At 32.0% G+C, this 21,370-nt stretch overlaps 1 protein-coding gene across 1 annotated transcript; it reads left to right on the top strand.

Annotated features, from left to right (window-relative positions):
* Positions 1-9,160: 9,160 nt before the first annotated feature.
* Positions 9,161-13,300, top strand: LOC138889256 (uncharacterized). Its single transcript, XM_070172537.1, has 3 exons — positions 9,161-9,842; positions 9,888-10,208; positions 13,236-13,300. Exons 1-3 carry the CDS (start codon positions 9,161-9,163, stop codon positions 13,298-13,300), a joined length of 1,068 nt encoding a protein of 355 aa, XP_070028638.1.
* The last annotated feature ends 8,070 nt before the right edge of the window (positions 13,301-21,370 follow it).

A 21,370-nucleotide genomic window follows, 5' to 3' on the forward strand; every position in this document is an offset into this window, starting at 1 on the left:
TACCTGGAAATATAATCGAGTAGAAGGGGGAGTTAGCAATAGAAGAACAAACAGCAGCAACCAGGAATTCAAACAGCAACCATCACAGTTCAAGACCAATTTTTACCCAGAATCAACTCAACCACAACCCAGAACAAGTTACAAAACCAATAGCAACAGCAAATATCAAAACGAACAGACTCAATAGAGTTTGAATTAAACTAAAACTTAATCAGTAGACTACTGAACCACTTCAGCAATGAGAATCATTGTCCAGAATTCGACTTACACCTATGAATGCAATGAAACAATATATTTTTGGTTTTCTGTTCTTAAACTCTCCAGAACTCTAAAAAAGCTGAATGTCTTAGCTTTTAAAATGTTGTCTGAGACTGCCTCTTCAAAGAACTCTCCAAAACTCTCTGAACTGATCCCCCCTCATTCTAAGGTCTGCCCTGTTTTTTATACCCTAAGACAAACCCCTTTTCCATCCTGTTTTAACACTTAAATCATTAAGAAATGTGTTTCTTCCATCACATTCCCTGACAGCCACTAGTAAGTGTCTAATTTCATTGTTTAATTCAAAGGTGTATGGGTCATGCTATATTTTAATTAATTCCTTTTAAGCCTCCACATACCATTATATTTTGTTTCCCACTAACTATTAAACAAATGTCTATTTAATGGTACATTAGTACTTAGTGGACAGAACACTCAAACTACCCATTTCTTCAAGTTTTCAATTCCCAAATTACCCCCATGGAACCCCTGTGCTTACTATCCTAACCCCAGTTATGACCAATTCAACTAATCATTAACTACACTGATTCCTAATTCAATTATCTAAATGAACTGAATTTAAACTCTAAACACCTCAACTATAACCAATCCAGCCTATCAAATGCCTAACAACTGAATGACTAAAGCTGAATTCTAATTGGAACAAATGACCTGAATTTAAATCAAAATCATATTAACACCACACAGAACCCAACAGAATTATTGAAGCTGTAGCTGAAACTGAATCAAAATCACGTTGATACAGGGATTAAGCTAACACAATTCTAAGTCAAACCTATACAAAATGCAGGATCACTGTCAGTATATTGACAATGAGACCTGAAGCTAAGTGTCTAAGGATCAGTACATACAACACTCGACATCAAACCATTTGACGAAAGCTACTGGTCTACAAACGAGAATGAATTAATCGACGAAACTATTTATAACATATGTTAATCAACAGAAGCAAACTGGACCAAGAAAAAGGTCAGAAAGAGGAGGAAGAACTACTTGACAAAAATGATAAATTACAACGAAACCTAATTAGGCAAACAATAATCGATTGAACTACTCAAACGAACATTGGAGTATTTAATCTAACCAGAATCAGAAAAAGAGGCAGAATATTTACTGGATTAAGAATTAACTTAAACTGAAAACCTAAAGAAGCGACTAATTACAACTCAAACAGACAAATAAACATATAGAACAAGGAAAAGAAGAAGCTAAGAAGAACTTACTGCTCTTTTCTCGGACCCCACCAACATGCCCTTTCGAACTTGAGTTCCAGTTAGTATTATACGTCTATTTCGTCAGAAATAGGCTTATAATACTAACTAGAACCCATTTCACCCTGACAGCTTCGAAACATTCTCGAACCGTTGAACCCTAGATCTGCCATTCGACGAGTTTTACTCGGATTCGAGCCAATTTGGCTAGGGATTAGCGACGAGGAGGTCAAGGGAATTATTGGGTATGATTTTGGGGTTAAGTGGACAGGCTAGGGTTTGGGACGGGGATCTTCGATCGAAGATTCGAGGAGTTATAGTATGATTCGAGGCTAATGGAGTGTGGAATCGTAGAGGGGGGAACAAGGTGGTTCAAGGGTGTATTTCTGGGGTTGTTTGGCCACTGTCCTCCGCCGTGGGCGATTTCCGGCGGGCGGAAGGCAGTGGTGTGTGGTGGTGTGTGTTTTGGTCTCTGAAGAGATGAGAGAGGGGGGGTTCTGAGGGGGGTGGGGTTTGTTTGGCAAAATATATACTGGGGGCGAAATTAGATCCAGGCCGTTGGATCAATTAAGATCGACGACTTGGATCAAATCACTAAACGGAACGACGTCGCTTAGTTTGTCTTGAGACTGGGTTGGTCTTTGGTGGAAATGGGTCGGGTGACGGAGGAGTTGATCTGGACCGTTCGATCCAATCAAGCGAATGGTTGAGATTGACTGACTTAAAACGACGTCGTTTGGATAATTCTGGAGACGGACTGGATCGTTTGATCGTATGAGATTGACGGTCCAGATTCACAATGCCCAAACGATGTCTTTCTGGGTTGGTCGCAGGTGGACTGGATTTGGGGCGGGTATTGGGCTGATTTTTTGGGTAAGAACTGGGCTGTGGCCAATTTGGCCCGGTCCGGTTCCCATTTTGTTTCTTTTTCTTCTTTTTCTTTTATTTCCTAATTAATAAAACTAAAATTCTAAATTGAATTATAAACCAAATTAAAAATACTAATTAATTCCTAATAACAATTATCACACACAATACCAACTAAAATAAAATCACACAATTGGAGATTAAATGCAAAGTACATATTTTTGTGATTTTCATTCTCGCAAATCCAAATATTGTTTAATTAATTCCTAATTGTAAAATTAAATCCTAAATGCACATGCAACACATATTTTTGTATTTTTCTTAATTAAAGTAAAAATAAACATGCACAGACAAGTACAAATAAATCACAAGCAACACAAAACTATTTTATTTTGAATTTTTGGGAGTAGTTCTTGTAGGGCAAAAATTACGTGCTCACAATAACTTATTTTTTGGACTACAATACCTTCTATGTTAAGTTTTATAATATTTAAAATTAGTGAAATTTTGTCTATTACATTCTTATTAAAAATATGTAGGAATGTTTAATAAAATAAATTTCATAAGAATCCTCCGTTTTGGCAATGCATTCCCACTCCATAATATCCAATAGCAAGAAAAAATAAAAGTAATGTTAAATTGAGTACATAAAACTTTGAAATTGAGAAGAAAAAAATTCCCACGATATATTTTCATATTATATTTGAACTATTTTTCTACTCAAATAATATTTTTTTAATTAATTTTTTGTGTAATATTGAAAAATATACCAATTATGAAACAACAACTAAGAAACTATTTTAGAATATTTAAGAAAGAGAAAGAAAAATGATTCGTAAGAGTCAATAGCACTAATGATTCTGGAAATATAAAGATCTAAAAGTGGAATGTCAGATCGATCTTTTTACTCTTTGAAAATAAAATTTATGGTGGATAAAATTATAGTTAAGATTAAATATTCAAAAGAAGAGATGAACTAATGTTAAGAATCTAATCAACATAAAAATAATTTTTTTTTTTTTTTATGTTAAGACCAAATAATTAAATCTTTCAATTAATTATTTAGCAAGAGAATCCAATTTAATTATTTTTAAATTCATAATATGAGTAAAATTATTTTTCAAGTTAAAAAAAAATCTTAGGGTACATAAATTTATTCCATAAAAAAGGGCGTTAAAGATTAAAAAAACTAATCACATAGTAAAAAAGGTTAGTATATTATTAAGAATCAAACGGCCATACAAGTGCCTGAGGAAGCACAATCAAAGCTAAATCTTGAAGAAGAACAAGCTTTCAAGACTATATTATAAAGAATCGACTCTGGTATAGGGGGATTATCCTTTGTAGATGCCTCTGGCGGAATCGAAATAATTTTTCTATGTCGTGCATTACTTGCAAATATCATATCAAGAGGCATGATACTGTTCACAATAATAACAAGTGGTGTATCAATAAGGATTTTATTATGAGGTCACTCACTTTAGACTTGATATACCTCTTCAAACAACTGAAATAACCATCACAAATATAACAAAGCAGAGCAATGATGTGAAATTTAAAAGGAAAGCATAATTGATAATATGGAATAAAGCGCTTATGTTTAAATGTCAAATGATCGAAACAATGCACAAAGTTCTAGAGATATATTAAATATCAATAAACCATTTGATGAAAAACTAATGGTTTGGAAGATGATTTTTGTTAAGTACTACCGGTAGTTCCAAAATCAACAAAAGAAGAGATTGTACTACCTTGCCAAAATTATACTTATGGAATCAAATGAAAAAGATTCAACTGACAAGAAATATAAAGTAAAAACGAATCCAATATTCAGTGACTTCTTGCTTCGTATCAGAAACGAAGAAGAGCATCACATAAAAGATTAATTGGTTCTTCTAGAACACTTAGTTATCAACCCTAATGGTAATAGTAGTGTATTTAATAACGGAAATATTTCCATCATTAGATTAAGCGCAATTTGTGCAAATTGCATGATAGAAATTTAAAAACTATTTTAGCTAGCAAAAATGAATATGTCGGTCAACTAAATAAAAGGTTGATTCCGAAGTTTTATGATAAAAAACAAAGTGTTTTTTAGTTTTTGACTCACCAGAAAATGATATCAACAATTACTACCAAGAAGAATACTTTAATACGAAATGACCTTTTACCATACAAGTTTGTTGTCAAGTTTATTTTTCCTTATCTATGTTAGTGTCACTGTATATATAATAGACTAAGTTAAAATTGATCTTCTATTGCATATAGATAGATTTTGAAGACAAATATGATTGTCATGTACTGAAAGACTTAGATCCGTCGAATAGTTATGTAGTAGCACACAAATAGTATATAGAAGTTTTGACAATAACACCATACATGCAAAAATTATGATATTGGTCATGTGCTCTAAGTATATTTTTATCCCCTAATTCAACTTTCGTCTTCCTAAACTAAAGAATATACTTTAAATTTGTGTGTAAATAATTTTCGGTAATAAATAAAGCACAAAGACAAAAATCCTAAATATTGAACTATATTTACCGCAATAGAAGGAAACGTATACTAAAAAACATCGTCTACAAAGAAATATTCAGTAAGATACCATCATATTAAATACTTTTAAGCTATATTACATAGTTATCTAACTAACATGACTAAATTGATAATTTATGTAAGTTTCTGATGATGTCTTTTCATTTTGAATTCAGGTATTATGCTAATGTAATAATATTTTTCGACATTTAAATGATTTAAATGTTTAAACCATCGCGTGTCATTATTAACGTGTAACGCACGTTCGTAGATACTAGTTCTTTTAAAAGCTTGTTTGTAAGGTTGTTATATATCATTTCATAATGTGACGTACTACATCATATTAATATATTGTATTGTACTATATTATTTTGATGAAATATTTGAATATATTGTTTCGTTTCTTGTTTACTTTATGATGTTATGCCAACAATATAAATAATAAACTTGCAATATTACAAAGAAAAAGTAGGGTACGAGATAAAATTATTATATAAAAAAATAAAATAAATGATAAAATATGATATTTCATCATAAGAAAGTGCAAAATAAGAGGAAAAAAATAAGGTAATGATGCGGTCACACCGATCGATCGTTACACAAATTGGCATTTTTCATTGTTGTGTAATGAAGGATATAATATTACAATACAATAAAATTTAAGTAACAATCAAAACAAATATTATATTTAAAATAACAATATAATACATTACAATACAATAGGTAACAACCATCCAAACAAGCAGTACTATCCTATTTCTTAATTAATTATTTTAGGTAAAGTAAATCATATATTAAATAGCCACATAAGCTCAAACGTGTCAATTGAATAACCTTATTCAAAAAAATTATATTTGTATTTAAGAAATTATGTTTTATATATCAAAAATCATGCAGCATGTTACGTTAAAAATTAGTTTATATAGTAAATCTTCAATATATTTTTAGTGAAATTTTGGCTTCAATAGATATTAATCATAATAAAATTAATACCTATAATCAATAGCATAAATTTTATTCCAACTTTTAAACCGCGTTTTTTTAACGATTCGTTTTTTTATTTTTTATGCTTTGGTTTGAAACGGTCGACTTGGAAATTAAAGACGGTGTCGGTTCTGGAATTCTTTTGGGCAAGTACATATTTGTCGATCTGCTAAAAATAATTACATTATTAGCCAAATATATAAAAGATATACATTGATTATGATAAAATATTTATTTTATATATTAATATATATATTGCCGGTTAATTTTTGCGGGTAGATGTGCAGTATAGTTTTGCCGTTCTTTTTGGTTCGGAGAAGCACGAAGGCACAAATTGCTTTTCTCTTCTCGTGAGTTCTGGAAATACTTTCTTTGTTTCCATTCCTAGTTGTTTTAGGTAATGTACATGTGTTCTGATCATGTCAAAATTGAAATACGTAACAAGCTAAACTTACGGTTAGGGGTGTTCATAAAAACTCGAAAAATCGAACCAAATCGAAAACTAAACCAAATCGATCAAAAAAATCGATACTTTTTAGGTTTGATTTGATTTTGGTTTTAAATTTTAAAAACCGATCAAATTTGATTTGATTTTGGTTTTAATTAAAAAATAATCGAGCCACGTAGCTATTTAAATTTATTATTACACCTATATATATGTATACTTTTATATAAAGTTTCTAAAATTTTATAGTACATCTTAGTCACTTGTATTTTTAATCTAGTTCTTTGCTATTATAATAATTTTATTCTTTGTTTTTACATTCTAATTTGATTGGTAGTTTTCTTTTGCTAAATACAAGAATTTATTTCATGTAAAAATAATTGATTTTTAATTTAGTACTTAAATTATTCATCACTATTTGATTCAATTATTATCAATATATCTTGGTAAATGATAAATTTCTCAAAGAGCAATTGATCTGATAATGTTACATTGAAAATATATGTGTTTGGTAGTGTATGTCTCATATTTAAGAAAAAAACCAATAAATAACCGAAAAAATCGAAAAACCGACAAAAACCGGATAAAAAACCGACTTAATTGGTTTGGTTCCAATATTTGAAAAACCGACTTACTTGGTTTGGTTTCTTTTTAGGGAAAAATCGACCCAAACCGAACCATAAACCCCTACTTACAGTTATTATTCTTACTCTCACTAAACTTTCAGAAACCACTATGTTTTATTAGCTAGTAGTAGCTACTATTTGTTAGCTTCAAGGTTTCACGTATTAATTTTGATGATAACAAACCAATACAATTATTAATATAAGAACATTTACTTGTGGTAATCTTATTTTTTGTATTGGTTTATTCAAGAAAGAAGATGCTGGTAAAGATCCAAACAAATATGAAAAAAGAGATATCGTGTGAAGAATTTATCAAGGAAGATTATTTTCAAAGATTTGATCTCCAAGCGCCATAGAAGGAATAATATTTGAAAGTGAAATTTTAAATATTGAATGTCTTACTACAATATCAGAAGAAGAATCTAGGGAAATTATGGATGGGAGGTTTATCAACATCTTGAAAGGAAAGTTGCTAAAATCATGGAGAAGATCTATTATTTTGTGGAAGGAAGATACTATATGGAAAAGATACTACAAGGACAAGGAAGAATATATTTTCTATGGAAAGAAAATATATTATGGATGTAGTACAATCTATATTATGGAAAGATATTATTTTCCAAGATCAAAAAAGAAATATTTTCAATATAATGGGAGAAGAATATATTTTCTATGGAAAGAAAATATATTATGGGTGTAGTATATTCTATATTATGGAAAGAGATTATTTTTCAAGATAAAAAAAGGAGTCAAAGATTTATTGACATCTATCAAAAATGAAATATTTTAAGAAAGATATTTTTACCAGGACAAGTACTATAAAGAATTGGCCAAGTCTTGCATTTAAGGAATGCTGCACAAAAAAGCTTATATTTCAAAATATATACTACGGGATGAGATGTAAAATACTATTCTTATGGAAAGAAGCATGAGTTACTGGAATCAATCAATAAATTACTACAATCATGGAAAAGTAAATCATGGGGATTTTGATTAAATCATTATGACTATTCTCAAGTAGATATTCATAAAGATTATATATTGCAGAAAATTATTAATCATGGATCCATTCAAGGAAGGAATTGATATTGGCATCATGATTGGAAATTCAAAATGTCCAATTCAAAACGAAAGTTTGCATTAACAGAAGATATCCAAATCTGGCTTGTAGATTGTGATCATGTTCAAAAGGGCAAGAAGCAATAAAGGAAAGTTGGAGTAGCAACAAAGGAAATCCTTTTCCAAAATTAGAAACCGCTGCAAAGGCTAGAATATTCAATGACCAAGTATAAAAGAGAAGATACTTGCAACAACAAACTCATGCAGCCTTATATACAATTGTCTATCCAACTACAAGTTCTTTATTCTACTCTTAACAAATATTGTAATTCACTTTAGTAGATTTACTGTGTACCCAAAAGAGAGAAGAGAGACAGAAAAATATTGGAGAGGCAGTGTGTCCTAGAGGTTGTGTCATTGTTCGTTTCTTTGGTGAGCGAATGAAAACCAAAGGGTCGTTGTTGGTGAGCGAGTGAAAACTAACCCTGTCAGCGTTGGTGGTGATCACTGAAAATCACAAAGGTTGTACTCAATTCAATTTATGGAGAGCTCTAAAAGACAACACTCTTGCAACCCAAAAGGACTGAAATTTGGATACCACATTGGTTCCGAACCAGTATAAAATTCCTGGTGTCATTTACTTTATCGCTCTTATACTATATTCTGTTCCTTTATTGTTTATTGTGATTAACACTTGTTTAAATCGAAAGGACTAACAGTTCTGTGCAGGCTGTCTCCTCATAAGTCGACTAGGTCTGAAGAGTAGTCGACTAGAAATTTAAAAAGGTTACAATTCACCCCTCTCTTGTACTTTCAATTGGTATCAGAGCAGGTCTCACATCTTTATTTTTTTTTGCTTAACAGCAAGTGAGAAAAGATCCATGGCAGGTCATCAAATTGTTGGGACCATACTTCAAGAGGGATACTCAACAAGAAGGCCACCGTACTTAAATAGACAACACTATAGACATTGGAAGGAAAGAATGAAAGTTTATATTCAATCAATAGATTATCGAGCCTGGCTAGTTATTCAGAATGGACCCAGACGTATTCCGAACAACAGTGATGGAAAGAAGCTTGTAAAAAGGGCATCCATATTTGACTACACGGAATAACAGTTGGATATTATACAAACAAATGCTAGAGCAATAAACATGCTCTATTGTGCGATTATTGAAGAAGAATATAAGAGAATATCCACCTGTGAGACTGCTAAAGATATATGGGACAGATTGGAAAATATCCACGGGGACGCCAACAAAGTTAAGGAAATTGAATCCACGTCAACTCTTGAAGAATCTGAAAATGGTGAAGATCGAGAAGATTCTGGCGTGATACCCAGGACGAGCAAAAGGATGAGTAGAAAGAAACAGAATAAAAAATCTCAATCCATCCAGAATCATCAAAAGAATCAGAAGAATGAGGTTCAACAACAAGAGAACACATGCTGCTACAAATGTGGTAAACCTGGACATATGAAATTAAAATGTTCCAACATCAAGAAGAAAAATCATATAATCTCAACTTGGAGCAACGAGGATGATCAAGAAGAAATGACAAACATATGTCTCAAGAAAAGAGAAGAAACTGACGAGGCGTGCTTTAATGCTATTCTGGATTGTGATCTCAAGAAAAAGAATCACAAATCTTGGAGCAACGAGGATGAATATAAAGAAGAAAACAATCACGAAATAATGGAGAATCAATGTTTCATGGCAATGGGAGAAATTAACAAAGTATGCCCCACTCCTACTACGTATTGCGATAAATGTGATGAATTGCAGGATGACATCGAATTGGTTCTCAATGGATATAAAAAAGTTCTAAATGGATATAGTAAGTTGAGCAAGGAGAAAAAGAATTGGAAGATCTAACTTGAAGAATATAAGAAGTTGACGCATGAGAAGAAAGATTGGGAGATCCAACTTGAAGAATACAACAAGTTGAGAAATGAAAAGAATAAGTGGGATACTCAGCTTAAAGAGTATCTGGTGGAGAACAACTTACTTCAAGAAGAAAATTTTGAGCTTCGCAAACAAATAAGCAGCTTGCACAAATCCCCCATCCACTACTTTGATCGATCAAAGTCGTCTCGTTGGCTTAACAGCTATAAGTCGACTGAAAAGGGATCTACTGCTAAATGTCCTACTTTGAACAAGTTGACTGAGGAAAGCTCCAAGTCAACTAATAAGGCAGCTGCAAGTAAACACTCTTACTCTCACATTACATGCCACTATTGTGACAATTCTGAACATAAAGTATTTGCATGTAATTATGCCAAAAGCTATGTTAGATCAAAATATGTTTGGAGACCAAAACAGTTACATGCATCTCGAATTATTCAATCAACTAACCATGAAGGACCCAAAAAGATTTGGGTATTAAAAATAAATTAATCTGTTTTGCAGGATTTCTGAGTCCAACCATAAAAAGGGATAAATGAAATTTGCATAATGGCTGGTCAAGGCACATGCTTAAAAATGTTTCAATGTTCATACATACTCTACAAATGATGAAGGAACTATTACATGTGATGGTAAAGCTTAAGTGATTGGTATCACTAAAGGTTATTCAAATTCCTTCGGATGCTTTATAAGGTAATACACATCTAGTAACATTTTTTTTGTTATGTACAACTACATATTGCTTGAGTCGACTAGCTGCAACATACTACTATTATGTTTGGTGTTAATCTTATCTGTGACTTAGAGATTTGAATAAGAACGAATATCTTTCATGAACCATGCCATTTGTATAAGCATTAGGATAAGCAAGTATGCATGCATGTATTCCTTTCATGTAGTTGTGAGCTTAAAATAACTTGTGAAGAGAATTACTTCTTATATTCATTCTTTTAGTGAAATTTTCAATATTTCATTCATTTTTGAGAAGATTGTTTTAACCTTGATGCCTTGGTAACTTGTGCATATATGGAGATACTCGACCATTCCTAAAACTCAAAAGCTTGGAAGGTACATGTATATGTTTCTATTGATTTTATCTATACTTTTGCTTAGGTTATATTCCTTAATAAGAAAATGATGATTATAGATGTAAGTTAAAGTATTTATTCGATAATTTCTTCGTCATACATGATTCTTCTCTTATTTAGTTTGGTGCCTGAATTGAATGCAGACTTGAAAAGAAAGCATCATTTTTGCATAAATTGTCATCATTGGCTTATATGTGCTTTAATATTTACATTGAATCTTATCTTGAATAAAATTCTGTCTGAGCTATGGGAAGGAAGAAAAATTAATTTTTTAGTTATCTTATTTCTTTTGGTTGCAACTGTCTTGGTAAGACTCTTGGCATATTTCTTATTCATTAGTTGTAAAGAAATCTCATCATGCGCGTTTTTCTTTATACTAATATTTTTCTAAGCAATTCGTGAATAAGGATGGAGAATTAGAGTGGATAGCGTGAAATAATTTGCTAGTGACACATCTATATTAGTTGAACTAGATAGTCATGAAGAAGCATTAAACGATGAATGATGGATTCTAGTAATACAAAATTTGTTGAGCGAAGCTGAAAGAATCAACAGTATGAAAATCTAGTACCAAGCAAATGAGCTGCAATCATGGATATCTAAAGCCGGATAAGATTGGTAAGGTTGTAAAAATTATGTGTAGCCCAAGGTTTCACAACAAGAAGGTTTGTTTCTTCCTTGAGAATTTTGTTAGAATATTATTTTTGTCATATGCTTATTACAAAGTTTGTAAAGTATTTTTGTATGGATGTTGAAATATTTTGAAAACTGCATAACATTATACTCTAGCCTCTCTCTGGAATTGAAAGTTCTTTGAATCACATTCATGTGACTAAGACTAGTTACCATTTGAAACAAATTCATGTTTATCATCCGACAATTATTCTTTCCAAAGATGTATTTACAAGAGCATATTTTTGTTTTGTAATACTAACCAAAAGTATGTCAACCATTTTTAAGCCTCTGGTAGATGGTCGAGTTGGAAATGAGTATAATGGAGAATGTACCTTATCTTCACATTCCAAATAATGCGAAGTAGGGAGAAAATTAGTAAGTCCAACGATCGATTAAAGTACCAAGGTATGACCGGCTCTCTATTGCATTTTTATGACAAATATTTTGGTATACTTGATCCCATAATATCTCTTTATAGTGCCACAAAAGATCTTTGGTTGATTCTAAAGTATATAGCTAATTGCTTTGATCTAGTAGGATATTTTCAGATGCACGCAACAAAGTGGACTGAAATAGAAAAAATGGCATGGAGATTTTTTTAATTCTCATGAAAAAGACAAAATAGAGCATAAGGAAAAACACGTGTCATTAGATTGCTTGTGACAGAAAGTATTTTGGAAATCTGCCTGGAGGACATTGACCATCATCTTGTAGATATTTTCTTTTATTTACGAAAGAAGTTGGTATGGAAATGATATCCTCGTGTATCCTTTTTGGTAAAAATGATTCATTATCATCTTACCTCTTTTTATGCTTATCATTTGTGTGATTTCAAGTCTATGATAGCATGTCTGCGGTTCGATTATATTAGAATTATTTTCAATAGATTCAAAATTATATCGTCCCGCTCTTTGTTATTAGAAGTCTAATAATTCTCTTCAGATATTTGATATTGTTTTTAGATGACCTAAAATTTCTCGTGCTTCATGGTAAGCAATAATCTGTTTACTCCAAAGTTTTTCCAACTGAATTAAACCTTTGGTATTGATTGTTCAGTGTTTATTATACTTATCGTTAGTCTTTCTTTAAAATGGATGAGTTAATGCATTGTGCATTTATCTAATTGAGAGATTCTTGGAATATAGATTTTTTTTAAATAAATTGAGCGTATACTTTATTATCCTATTCCACTCTTTTAATGATGATAAAAGGGGGAGAAAATAATGTGTACAAAAGGTCGAAAACTCAGGTAGAATGTATGGAGACAGGAGGAGCATAACTAAGGAATACATAGAGTGAGGAGGAGTTCACACTTGATGTACTACATGCATTTTGAGAGGAAGACTTCGGGGAAGTAACCAGTCTATCTAGCTTATCTAGCTTATCACTGTCTTTAACTAAGTCTTTGATTAAATTTTCTTCTTTTGTACTCAATGGTTTGTCATCACCAAAAAAGGGAGATTGTTAGCTTCAAGGTTTCACGTATTAATTTTGATGATAACAAACCAATACAATTATTAATATAAGAATATTTACTTGTGGTAATCTTATTTTTTGTATAGGTTTATTCAAGAAAGAAGATGCTAGTAAAGATCCAAACAAATATGGGAAAAGAGATATCGTGTGAAGAATTTATCAAGGAAGATTATTTTCAAAGATTTGATCTCCAAGAGAATATATATACATAAGATACAATATAATATACTACAAGAAAATATATTATGCTACAATATATACATAATATACAATATATATACTACAAGAAAATATATTTATAAGCTACAATATATACATAAGATACAATATATATACTACAAGAAAATATATAAGAGAATATATATACATAAGATACAATATAATATACTACAAGAAAATATATTATGCTACAATATATACATAATATACAATATATATACTACAAGAAAATATATTTATAAGCTACAATATATACATAAGATACAATATATATACTACAAGAAAATATATAAGAGAATATATATACATAAGATACAATATAATATACTACAAGAAAATATATTATGCTACAATATATACATAATATACAATATATATACTACAAGAAAATATATTTATAAGCTACAATATATACATAAGATACAATATATATACTACAAGAAAATATATAAGAGAATATATATACATAAGATACAATATAATATACTACAAGAAAATATATTATGCTACAATATATACATAATATACAATATATATACTACAAGAAAATATATTTATAAGCTACAATATATACATAAGATACAATATATATACTACAAGAAAATATATAAGAGAATATATATACATAAGATACAATATAATATACTACAAGAAAATATATTATGCTACAATATATACATAATATACAATATATATACTACAAGAAAATATATTTATAAGCTACAATATATACATAAGATACAATATATATACTACAAGAAAATATATAAGAGAATATATATACATAAGATACAATATAATATACTACAAGAAAATATATTATGCTACAATATATACATAATATACAATATATATACTACAAGAAAATATATTATTATGCGAATATATATACATAAGATACAATACATATACTAAAAGAAAATATATAAGAGAATATATATACATAAGATACAATATAATATACTTCAAGAAGTGATATTTATGCATGACAATTTAGTGTTTTACTATTGTTTTGTTATTTTCTTTTTCGTCAAGCACTTTAATAATTAGATATACATATATACTACATATTAATATAGCCATGATACTACAAGAAATTGTCTTTAAAAAAAAGCCCGCTAGGCCCGCGAAGCCCACGAGCCCGGCCCGTTAAGCACAGGACCATGTGGGCTTAGGCCCGTCACGGGCCGGTTCCACCCATTAGGCCCACGAAGACCGGGACCGCCAGGCCCGGGACCGCCAGAGCCCGGGACCACGAAGCCCGGGACCGCGAGGCCCGGCCCGTTAGGCCCACTAAGGCCCGGGCCCGGGACAAAATACAGCATTAATCCTCGTGTATCCTTTTTGGTAAAAATGATTCATTATCATCTTACCTCTTTTTATGCTTATCATTTGTGTGATTTCAAGTCTATGATAGCATGTCTGCGGTTCGATTATATTAGAATTATTTTCAATAAATTCAAAATTATATCGTCCCGCTCTTTGTTATTAGAAGTCTAATAATTCTCTTCAGATATTTGATATTGTTTTTAGATGACCTAAAATTTCTCTTGCTTCATGGTAAGCAATAATCTGTTTACTCCAAAGTTTTTCCAACTGAATTAAACCTTTGGTATTGATTGTTCAGTGTTTATTATACTTATCGTTAGTCTTTCTTTAAAATGGATGAGTTAATGCATTGTGCATTTATCTAATTGAGAGATTCTTGGAATATAGATTTTTTTTAAATAAATTGAGCGTATACTTTATTATCCTATTCCACCCTTTTAATGATGATAAAAGGGGGAGAAAATAATGTGTACAAAAGGTCGAAAACTCAGGTAGAATGTATGGAGACAGGAGGAGCATAACTAAGGAATACATAGAGTGAGGAGGAGTTCACACTTGATGTACTACATGCATTTCGAGAGGAAGACTTCGGGGAAGTAACCAGTCTATCTAGCTTATCTAGCTTATCACTGTCTTTAACTAAGTCTTTGATTAAATTTTCTTCTTTTGTACTCAATGGTTTGCCATCATCAAAAAAGGGAGATTGTTAGCTTCAAGGTTTCACGTATTAATTTTGATGATAACAAACCAATACAATTATTAATATAAGAATATTTACTTGTGGTAATCTTATTTTTTGTATAGGTTTATTCAAGAAAGAAGATGCTAGTAAAGATCCAAACAAATATGGGAAAAGAGATATCGTGTGAAGAATTTATCAAGGAAGATTATTTTCAAAGATTTGATCTCCAAGCGCCATAGAAGGAATAATATTTGAAAGTGAAATTTCAAATATTGAATGTCTTACTACAATATCAGAAGAAGAATCTACGGAAATTATGGATAGGAGGTTTTTCAACATCTTAAAAGGAAAGTTACTAAAATCATGGAGAAGATCTATTATTTTGTGGAAGGAATATACTATATGGAAAAGATACTACAAGGACAAGGAAGAATATATTTTTTATGAAAAGAAAATATATTATGGATGTAGTACAATCTATATTATGGAATGATATTATTTTCCAAGATCAAGAAAGAAATATTTTCAATATAATGGGAGAAGAATATATTTTCTATGGAAAGAAAATATTATGGGTGTAGTATATTCTATATTATGGAAAGAGATTATTTTTCAAAATCAAAAAAGGAGTCAAAGATTTATTGAGATCTATCAGAAAGGAAATATTTTAAGAAAGATATTTTTACCAGGACAAGTACTACAAGGAATTGGCCAAGTCTTGCATTTAAGGAATGTTGCACAAAGAAACTTATTATTCAAAATATATACTACGGGATGAGATGGAAAGTACTATTCTTATGGAAAGAAGCATGAGTTACTGGAATCAATCAATAAATTACTACAATTATGGAAAAGTAAATCATGAGGATTTTGATTGAATCATTATGACTATTCTCAAGTAGATATTCATAAAGATTATATATTGCAGAGAACTATTAATCATGGATCTATTCAAGGAAGGAATTGATATTGACATCATGATTGGAAATTCAAATTGTCCAATTCAAAAGGAAAGTTTGCATTAATAGAAGATATCCAAATCTGCCTGGTAGATTGTGATCATGTTCAAAATGGCAAGAAGCAGTAAAGGAAAGTTGGAGCAGCAGCAAAGGAAATCCTTTTCCAAAATTAGAAAACCGCTACAACAGCTAGAATATTCAATGACCAAGTATAAAAGAGAATATACTTGCAACAGCAAACTCACGCAGCCTTCTATACAATTGTCTATCCAACTACAAGTTCTTTATTCTACTTTTAACAAGCATTGTAATTCACTTTAGTAGATTTACTGTGTACCCAAAAGAGAGAAGAAAGACAAAAATATTGGAGAGGCAGTGTGTCCTAGAGGTTGTGTCATTGTTCGTTTCTTTGGTGAGCGAGTGAAAACCAAAGGGTCGTTGTTGGTGAGCGAGTGAAAACCAACCTTGTCACCGTTGGTGGTGATCGCTGAAAATCACAAAGGTTGTACTCAATTCAATTTACGAAGAACTCTAAAATATAACACTCTTGCAACCCAAGAGGACTGGATTAGGATACCACATTGATTCCGAACCAGTATAAAATTCCTGGTGTCATTTACTTTATCGCTCTTATACTATCTTCTGTTCTTTACTGTTTATTGTGATTAACACTTGTTTAAATCGAAAGGACTAACAGTTCTGTGCAGGATGTCTCCGTATAAGTCGAATAGGTCTGAAGAGTAGTCGACTAGAAATTTAAAAAGGCTACAATTCACCCCCTATTGTACTTTTACTATTTACTATATTACTTTCTATAGCTATATTTTTAGATTTTTTCGAGCGTATTCGATGTATTTAAGCTACTATATTCATGAATATTTTTAAATTTGCACAGCTGTAAGTGAACTTCAGTCGCGAGTGTCTGAAGTGTTGTTCCTCCTGTTTATCCTGTATTTGTAAATAATAATTCTGGAAAAAAATAAAACGTTATCTTATAAACGTAAATTTAAATGATACAGAAATTAATTCGAGCCCACTGAATTCACAATGTTTCCTTAAGGAATTTAATCCCCTCCTAGTACCCAAGGTTATAGATTATTTCCTCCCAGGATAGAACGAATTACACACTGGTGTAGCGGTACTTCAGACCCCAGTGTTTCAGCGAACACAAAGTTCGGCAGCAAATCACACTTATGTATGCTTTGTTTGTAGTTAAAAACAATGCAGAATAAGGAGGACAACTCAGAAGTCGAATGGAAATTCTGAGAGGAAGGAATACAAAGTATAGCCAATGTTGAATTCTTACTGAAGAGAATATCAGATTGCAATTCGTTTTCTCAGTGTATACGCAGTATATACAGAGTGTATATCCAGTGTATACAGAGTGTTTCGAGTGTTTTTTCTGATGTGTTCTTATTTCTCTCCAACTTATGCTCTATTTATAGCAGTTATTTGAGAGAAATCCGCCCCTTCCATGGTGCAACAAGCACTAGATCATGGAGAAAGCACTTACATGGTGGTATATACACTTGCTTGGTGGGAGGAACACTTGCACCATTGTGGGAGGTGCACTAGGCTGCATTGTTGCTTAGTGTTGCAACACAATACACGGATTGGAAAACATCCGTTACAAACACGGATTATATCACGTTAATATTCACTATTAACAAATAAATTTGGTCCAAAAAATTAATCAATCGATCGATCATTTGACCAAATCCAAATCCAAATCCCATTTCCCATTCACTCTAATTTTAAGACTATTTCATCTTAAACAAAAACTCAACAATCCCCCACATGAATGGGGAATGGCTATATCACGGAAGTATGCATGAAAAACTTGAGTGATTTGCGGATTAATTGCATATGGATAAGTAGGTTTCCCTTTGAACTTTCCGTAGTGAACTTATGTCGGATATACTCGGTCAATCGGTATATCTTTGAACCGTCGAACTTTAGTGTATACCTAGACAACCATAAGTCACATAATCAATCCCTTAACCGTCTTTGGTTCTCATTGTTGTGTTCGTTTCAGCCATAAACACTGCCTGGTTTCCTAAGTGCGTAGAGAATTGGCCTTGCAAAATTCTCCTTGAAGCGGCTAACACTTCACACATACATAGGTGATTCCTAAACGTGTCATCTCATAGATACACTATTTGATATACCCTGTATCAAATTTAGAAATCATTAAAAAGCCTTAATGCTTTATCCTTGGTACTGAACATTGTCTCATCACGAGAATGGACTAAAACAAATTTTGTTGACAATGTTGAACCGTCATTAATGACTTTGTTTGATCTCCTTGAACCTAGATCTTGGGATCTCCAGTCTTCTAGGTAGAGTTACCGCCACAATGACTTGTTCTCGGCCATAGTCCCATTCCCCTCGATGATTTCTCAACTACCTCTCTAGTTAGGCCTTTTGTAAGTGGATCCGACACATTATCACTTGACTTTACATTGTCAATCGTGATAATTCCTCTAGAGAGAAGTTGCCTAACTAATTTATGTCTTCGTCGTATATGACGAGATTTACCGTTATACATAACGCTCCCAGCCCTTCCAATTGCCGCTTGGCTATCACAGTGTATGCATATTGGTGCCAACAGTTTGGGCCAAAATGGAATGTCTTCCAAGAAATTCCGAAGCCATTCAGCTTCTTCACCGGCTTTATCTAAGGCTATGAACTCAGCCTCCATTGTAGAGCGGGCAATACATGTTTGTTTGGATGATTTCCAAGATACCTCTCCTCCACCAATAGTGAATACATATCCACTTATGGACTTCGAATCAGTTGAACCAGTGATCCAATTTGCATCACAATATCCTTTAATCATCGCAGGATATTTACTGTAGTGCAAATCAAAGTTTTGGGTACGTTCTAAGTATCCCAAAACTCGTTTCATTGCCATCTATAAGATTGACCTGGATTGTTTGTGTATCGACTTAGTTTACTTATAGCACAAGCTATATCTAGTCGTGTACAATTCATGATGTACATTAAGCATCCCAACACACGAGCATAATCCAATTGTGATATGCTTTGGCCTTTGTTCTTTGCTAATGCAAGATTCATGTCAATTGGAGTCTTTGCAACTTTAAAGCCTAAGTGCTTGAATTTTTCAAGTACTATCTTAATATAATGAGATTGTGACAATGCCAGACCTTGAGGAGTCTTTTGGATCTTAATCCCCAGAATTAAATTCGCAATTCCCAAGTCCTTCATATCAAACTTGCTAGTTAGCATACGCTTAGTAGCATTTATGTTGGCAATGTTATTACTCATTATCAGCATATCATCCACATATATGCAAACAATGACTATGTGATTTGGAACATTTTTAATGTACACACATTTATCACATTCATTTATCTTAAAACCATTTGACAACATTGTTTGGTCAAATTTCGCATGCCATTGTTTGGGTGCTTGTTTTAGTCCGTAAAGGGACTTAACAAGTCTACATACCTTATTTTCTTTACCTGGAACCACAAACCCTTCAGGTTGTTCCATGTAAATTTCTTCCTCCAACTCTCCATTTAAGAAGGCCGTTTTAACATCCATTTGATGAATTTCAAGACCATACACTGCAGCTAATGCTACTAACATCCGTATGGACGTAATCCTTGTAACTGGGGAGTATGTATCAAAGTAGTCAAGACCTTCTCGTTGTCTATACCCTTTGACAACAAGTCTTGCCTTAAATTTATCAATAGTGCCATCATCTTTCATTTTTCTCTTAAAAATCCATTTAGAACCCAAAGGTTTATTTCCAGGAGGAAGATCAACCAATTCCCATGTATGGTTGTTCAATATGGATTCTATTTCACTATTGACTGCCTCTTTCCAGAACAATGATTCCGAAGAAGACATAGCTTCTTTAAATGTTCGAGGCTCATTTTCCAATAAGAAAGTCACAAAATCTGGTCCAAACGAAGTAGACGTTCTTTGACGTTTACTACGTCTTGGATCCCCCTGATTAAATGTACTTTCTTTTGTTTCTTCCCGAGGTCGTTTAGATCCTTCACCAATCGACTCACATTCCTTTTTATATGGATATATATATTCAAAGAAATCAACATTATCTGATTTTATAACCGTATTATTATGAATGTTGGGATTTTCTGATTTATGAACCAGAAATCGATATGTTTTACTATTAGTCTCGTATCCTATGAAAACACAATCAACTGTTTTCGGTCCTATTTTTACCCTTTTAGGTTTAGGAACTTGCACTTTTGCCAAACACCCCCACACTTTAAAATAATTCAAGTTGGGCTTTCTTCCTTTCCATTTTTCATATGGAATGGATTGTGTTTTGCTATGGGGTACTCGATTTAGTATTCGGCTGGCCGTAAGAACGGCTTCCCCCACAAGTTCTGTGGCAAACCAGAACTTATCAACAATGCGTTCATCATCTCCTTTAATGAACGATTCTTTCTTTCCGCAATCCTATTGGATTGGGGCGTGTAAGGGGCTGTTGTTTGATGAATAATTCCATATTCTAAACATATTTGTTCAAAAGGAGATTCATATTCACCACCCCTATCACTTCTTATCATTTTGATTTTCTTGTTAAGTTGTGTTTCAACTTCATTTTTGTATTGCTTGAATGCGTCTATTGCTTCATCTTTACTATTAAGTAAGTAAACATAGCAATATCGAGTACTATCATCAATAAAAGTTATGAAATACTTCTTTCCACCGCGAGATGGTATTGACTTCATGTCACAAATATCTGTGTGAATTATGTCTAAAGGATTTGAATTCCTTTCAATCGACTTATAAGGATGTTTAACATACTTAGATTCTACACATATTTGACATTTTGATTTTTCGCATTCAAACTTAGGCAATACTTCCAAGTTAATCATTTTTCGCAAGGTTTTATTATTGACATGACCCAAACGTACATGCCATAAATCATTTGACTCAAGTAAGTAAGAAGAAGCTGAAGTTTTATTATTAGTTTCAACAACTATTACATTCAGCTTGAAAAGGCCCTCAGTAAGGTAACCTTTTCCTACAA

The sequence above is a fragment of the Nicotiana sylvestris genome, chromosome 4 (genome assembly GCF_000393655.2).
Source record: "Nicotiana sylvestris chromosome 4, ASM39365v2, whole genome shotgun sequence".
NCBI lineage: Eukaryota > Viridiplantae > Streptophyta > Magnoliopsida > Solanales > Solanaceae > Nicotiana > Nicotiana sylvestris.